At 39.9% G+C, this 6,486-nt stretch overlaps 1 protein-coding gene across 1 annotated transcript; it reads right to left on the reverse strand.

The window, feature by feature from the left end:
- Positions 1–537: 537 nt before the first annotated feature.
- Positions 538–5,540, reverse strand: LOC141017928 (proteasome subunit alpha type-6). The gene is made up of 7 exons (XM_073492741.1): positions 5,375–5,540; positions 4,310–4,404; positions 2,822–2,903; positions 2,073–2,228; positions 1,756–1,934; positions 1,450–1,544; positions 538–744 (listed from the first exon to the last, which is right to left on the reverse strand). Exons 1-7 carry the CDS (start codon positions 5,448–5,450, stop codon positions 687–689), a joined length of 741 nt encoding a protein of 246 aa, XP_073348842.1. The 5' UTR covers positions 5,451–5,540; the 3' UTR covers positions 538–686.
- Between the last annotated feature and the right edge of the window lie 946 nt (positions 5,541–6,486).

The following is a 6,486-nucleotide window of genomic DNA, read 5'->3' on the forward strand; positions in this document are numbered from 1 at the left end:
GAGTCGAGTATGACGACACTGATGGGAAACGGTCTGGGATTGACAGCGCATCATTTCTGATCACATGGTGATGACAAACCCTCGTACATGCTGAGCTGGACGAGGCCATATGTAAGTTTGTCATTCTGAAGTATCGAGGGGGAACAAAGTTTCCCTTTAAAAAGAGAAACTACTCATGTTGTGCGATATATCCGGTGAGTCGAAGCAATCTATTTCTGACGTGCTGAAAATGTTGAGAAAAATCAGGTCACTGAGTAGTAAAATTACCTCCACAGCACCTGTGCATTCAGAGAATACAACGTGTTCAGGCCCACAACAGGAAGCTGAGAGGTAGAGCTCTGCACCGCTCAGGTTCCCAGAAACATTTCCCCTGCTGCTAAATTCAACCGACAGATTAAAAAAAACACAGCTGATGAAACCGAGACGTCTGTTTACATGAGCAGAATATATGTTCTCTAAATATCCAAAGTATTTGTTATAAAAATGGCGAAAAAAAAGAATCAGAGTATTCAGAATAAATAGATATACAGAGAAAGGTTATTTTACTCCAAAAACTTTTTTTTTTATTGTTGAATGAAACAGTGGGGTAAATGTACAGCAAACAAAGATAACACCAGCCTCCTTCTGGGAATTGCATATCCCATCATGCTCTAACTTAATCCAACAGGTGACGCGTCTCTGCTCGCTCAGTCCCGCTCGGCCAGGGCCATCAGGTGAGTGTCCACTTCAGTCTCTGTCAGGATCCTGCAGAGAGAAGATGGACAAATCTATTTAAACCAGCGACTGCAGCTGAAATCAGGTTATTTTTCAAAACAGCAGCTCCTTCCAGCTTCTTAAAGCTGCTTCAAGGAACTTTCATTTGTTGTTGATTCTGGCGGAGCTCGTAGATGAAAGTGATATGAGCACCAGTTCCCTTCTGTTCTTGATCTGGCTAGTTAGTTGATTTATTTAGGTTTTTCTATTTTTCTTTTTTAAACACAGCTGCTTGCAGGATGCCTGTTGATGAAGCAATGTTTCTGAGGCTATGTAAGATTAATAACTTTAATATGATGATATCAAAAAAGCGAACTTTGTTTTAGTGCCGAGCCACCAGTGTACAGAGCAGTTTCTCTCCTCAGGCTGTGAGACACCTCACTTTGTCCTCAGCTTAGTGTTGTTGGTGGGGGTCTCGTTTGGATTTGTACGTCACACAGAGTCATTAGTATTAAATTGAGACTTCAATATCCAGTTAAAAGCTCCTTGTATTTCACATATATCTGAGTATTTGATACAGCCCTAACCCTTACCATTACAAAACAGATTCAGCACACTAGAAAATGCTCCAGTGAACATTTATTACCAGAAAGGCACCTGAAACGTCACATGGAGGTAATAAATGTTCATGGGAGGATTATTTAGATTTTTACACTGTGGTATATGTCAGAACATCTTGTATTTCTGGGTTTTTACCTGAACTTGGCGTCCTGCGTTGTGACAACGCCCACCTCGAGCTCAGAGGGCTTGAAGTCAATGGAGAGAACAGTCGACAGACAAGAGATCGCCGTCTGAAGGGGAGGGAAAAAAAGGGAGTGTTCAGGAGATAACTCTGTGTTTATCTTATTGCTATTGTATAATAATTGACTTGACATTGAAGTAATGGTTATAAAATTAGAAGCCACACAGCTGGAAACCACCTGTGTGGTTACTTTCACATTCATGTTCCTCCCTCATCAACCTGTCCAACATCGAAGAAGTGAAGAGAGACTTTTTTTGTACCTCAATAGTTTGTTCGAAGGTCCAGTCCAGTTTCTTTTTCACTTTCTTCTCCAGGAAGCTGGTGGCTTCTGTCTGCTTCACTCCGGCGGCGGTGGCCTTAAAGCCGCAGTAGTAGCCTGCTGGGTCGCATTTGTACACCTGAGGGCCGAACTCCTCGTCTATGCCGATCACGATCATACCTGCAGGCAACAGGCGTCAGAGACGACGGTGACATTTAGCTCCAGTGCTTCACACATATGGATTTGCTTTAAGTCAAAACACATCTCAACCATTATGAGAAAACTCCTTACTGACTGTAAACTGATAGTTATACTTACAGCAGCCCAGTGGTCGCATCTCAGCGTTCTGCGTGTAGACTTGCGAGATGTCAGCAATCCTCTTACACAGCATGTCCACTGGGATCTCATAACCGTACTTGTATTGCCAGTTGGCTGCCTCGTAGCGAGCTCGCTGGACTTGAGACCTGCTGTCAGCTGCAAGAGATCAGAGGGACAAGGAATGTAAAGTGGCTGATTTGTTCGATGAACCCGTTTAAATGTCACACTGTCACGATGGTGCATCAAATCTCCAATGCAATGTTTTAATTGTGTCCACAGAAAGCTGTTCCTGTGTCAGATATTACACACGGGAGGAAAGAGGAACCGCGAACTACAGTAAACGCTGAGACTGAGGAGAACAGAAATGTCAATTAAGACTCATCACTTTCAATTTTATCTGAAAATAAAAGGATTTTTAAAAAAAAAAGTACTTTGGTTTTTACTGGTTTTGGTTCACATTTACTGAAAATGACTGTTGCCTGCAGCAGAAACAACCACCTGCATATAATGGTGGAAAGTTTAAGTGCTACAACTAAAAAAAATGCTTCAAGTAAAAGAAAGTGGAGAGAAAACTGGGAATAAATGCTAAAACACTGCTGAATATGACCACTATGAAAGAAATGCATAAAAACAGTTTAACTGCAGAGTGTTTGTTCAGAAAACGTTATTCTTTAAATACACCCATTTAACTGATAACTTTTAAAAACACTACAGTGAGTCTACTACAAGGTGACAAAATCTTTTCTTACCTGTCATCCCAGACATTACACATCCAATATTATCTGTTATTCTGAAAAGGTGGGTCACTGTGGCGGCATCCAGGAGCTTGTCCTGTTTCAAGGGAGAAAAGGAACGACACTTGAACTTAAGAGGTGCACTGGGGTGCTCATGCGATTAAAATAAACTGCGTAAAAACATTACGTGCACACAGGAGACACTACGTATCCCCTCACTCCTCTGGCCGCACTCAAAGATACATTTGACAAAATAATCAACAGTATAATGCAGTCAAGTCTCGCCAATAAAAGACGATGTAAATAACAACTGAATAAAGAATCATTCATCAAAACATTTGCTGGTTAAGACTTTAAAACGACACAAAATTCTTGCTTTATCATTTTCATGTATTATAAAATGAACACTATAAATTGCAAAAAAACAGTCCTCTGACTGCTGGTTAGACAACGTAAAGAGTTTATGATAGCACTTTGGGCTCTAAAACGTAATGCACAACATGTCAGTATTCAACATTTTTCATACCAACTATACAAACATAATTAATATACCCATAATAAAACATTTTCCAGTGGGGAGACTCTGAGGGGCTTTGTAACGCTGTGTTTGAAGATAGACGAAAGTGATATGAACACATGATGTGTATTTAGTCACTAACAAATGAATGAACCATGTCGGGTTGCAATGAAATATAATAGCTCCACATGTAATGAGCTTTACAGCGAAAAGAAATTAACAGTATGGCTGTTGCCAGAAACAAGTGTTAATGCAGGAGGATGCAACGTGACCCTGACTGATACTTGATTTTTGTCTTTCTGCATCATTTTCTTAAAAAATCTGACAACATATACACCAATACCAATACATCTCCAATGTATCTGTGCTAGATGAATATTGTCCGATGATAATCAGCCAACCAATGTATCGGTCAGGCTCTAATGTTTACAGTGCTCACCCTGCTTCCAGTGAGGGATGTAAATTGCAATTTCCATCACGATACAATATGATATCGATTCTTTGGACAACGATAAGATATTTGCTGCCACGATGTGATTTTGATTTGATTCGATACAGGGGCCTGTGATCAATATGAGATGATATCGTATGTCCGTTTAACACAATCTGTTACATTTATCACCTCACAAAAAGCAACTAAAATGTGATTTGACAGTTTTATTACTGAACTCTTCAGTGGAAATATTATTTTATTGATGGTTCCAGACATTTAAATAGAAAACAATCTGTTGTTCTTAATAAAAACAAAGCTCTGTTTAGAAAGGAGCTGAGCATGGAGGGAAACGGTGACACAGACGTGCCGTGGAAATTTCAAAATAAAGGCGTGTCTTAACGATGGCGGTGATATGAATCTGTGTTTTCATGTTGCATCGATGCTATTGGATCGCTGATCACTGAATTCATGTATCGATCCGGATCGATGCATCGTTACACACTTACTTCCAGTCTCACACAGGTATGAAAACAAAGACCCGACTTCAACTCACCGGTACTTTTTTCTGTGTTACAACAACTGCACAGTCCTTCCCCCTGACTGCTACTGATGTGAGTCCACCTTGGTTTATGGCCTTGAAAGCATATTCTGCAAATAAAGCAAAGAGAAGAGGGTTTCATTAAGTGTACACAGTCATCTGATAACAGCATTCGATGTGGGAAAAGTAAAGAAAAGTGTAGCATTCATGATTTTGATCAGTCCATCTGCACAAAAACAAACGGCCGTCTCCCTCAGTAGGAACGATAACTGTTATGGGATGTCAGATGTTGTCTGACTAGCCAGCATCGTATCACTGTGGGCTCTCAGAAGTTTTTGCTTTAGATTTTTACTTCCAGATGAGTGTAACCTGTAGGATTTATGGCTGAACATCTGGGGATATCTCTTATATCACTTTAAATGTACAAAGATGTGTTTATTAATTCATGAAATTGATCCACTGTCTTCTTAAACTGACCAGGACATGGACAGGGCCTTTTTGTTGATGTCATTTGCTAAACAACATAGCAGAGTTACATCCTGAAGTTGCTCCACAAACAGTAAATAACAAACTGGATTACAACTTTTGGACACGGTTCATATTTTGGTGGATTTTCCCTTTAAGTCCAACAACGCTTGCCGTACTCGGGGAAAAAATACGTGAAATTGCCATCACTGCGACAAATGCTCTCATTATTAAGACGATTTAATTAAAATAATAATCACACTAACTTTCCAAAAGCCTAACAGTTAACTCAATAGCGAGTTGACAGTTTCAGGAATGAATCAGCTTGCTTGACTGCAATGCTAATGATGCTAACTAGCCTACTAGCCAGCTAGCTGTTTTGAGTCGCGCTGTTTAGTGTAATTAAAGCACCGGCAAACTAAACGTAAAATAGCGACAGGCACACCTCGAGTACGACTTTCACGGTTTTATGTGACACTACTTTCGCTTTAGCGGAGTGTTATTTACAAGCTGGACGCCGAGCTAGGCGAACCATGACAGAGCATTTAGCTAGCTAGCTAGCAAACAAGTGAGCCAGCGAGCCGGCTTATGTCCGAACAAATCCCGCACACTGACCGACTTGATAGAGTCTTCCTTCGGGAGAGAAGATGGTGATGTGTCGGTCGAACCCTGCACTCGAACCTCGGGACATTTTTACAAGCCTAAAGTTTGGCCGAGAAGTTCGTCCAAATGAAATTGCAAGCAGATTTTACTTCATGCACAATATTTCCACCCGGAAGTTGAACTGAGGGGGATCCGTAACTGCTTCCGGTGTGAGAGGCCTGCTTCGTTGCCATGGTGATACAACACTCAGCTGCTGCCAGGTGTTGTTAGTGGAGAAAAAAGTACTCAAGTACTGTACTCGAGTACTTTTTGAAGTATTACTCACTTGAGTATTTAAGTTATATGATGCTTTTTTACCTCTACTGAGAAATTTAAGCTACTTTGTACTCTTACGCCAGCTATAGTTAGCCTATTAGCTGTATGGCTATCAGCTATCAGAATACTTCTGTTTTCTGTGTATGTTTCTCAGATAATATCTCTTTTTAAATGGATTACTTTTAATTATAATAGAGTATTTTTGTAGCATTATGACTTTTACTCACGTAAAGGTTCAAAATACTTCTTCCACAACTTCTTTTTGGCGTTTTGTGACTGTTACATTGATGAGAGGATTGAAATAAATACTGTTGTACAGCTTACTGGAACATCTGCAGTCTCACTGACCCCAAACATCAGTAATGTTACCTCATTAAAATGACTGATTTTGCAATTATAGGCCAAATTTTTATTTTACACACACATAAGTGGAGTCTGTGGGAACCAAAACGACTTTTCAATCATGTTCTTTCAGTATAAAACAGAAGAGTATGTTGATATCCTGAACTGAAAGTGCAAGAGTATATATTATGGATATAGTTTATAGTACCCCTTTATATTGAGTATAAGATAAAGGCACACTTATCATGCTGTTACAGGAAACTAACAGATGTCACTAATAAATCAATGATTGATTTTGATCGAGCGTCCAGGTTTATGACGGTGTGACAGTGAGCCAGCGTGCACAATATCAGGAGCCAGCTGTTTATTGAATTGTTTACAGCTGTGCTGTTGTATATGTTCGCTCACATTACTCACTGAAACACTTACATGGAAAGGTGCCATTGTTAATGTGTTTAGTAACACCT

The sequence above is a fragment of the Pagrus major genome, chromosome 22 (genome assembly GCF_040436345.1).
Source record: "Pagrus major chromosome 22, Pma_NU_1.0".
NCBI classification, from domain to species: domain Eukaryota; kingdom Metazoa; phylum Chordata; class Actinopteri; order Spariformes; family Sparidae; genus Pagrus; species Pagrus major.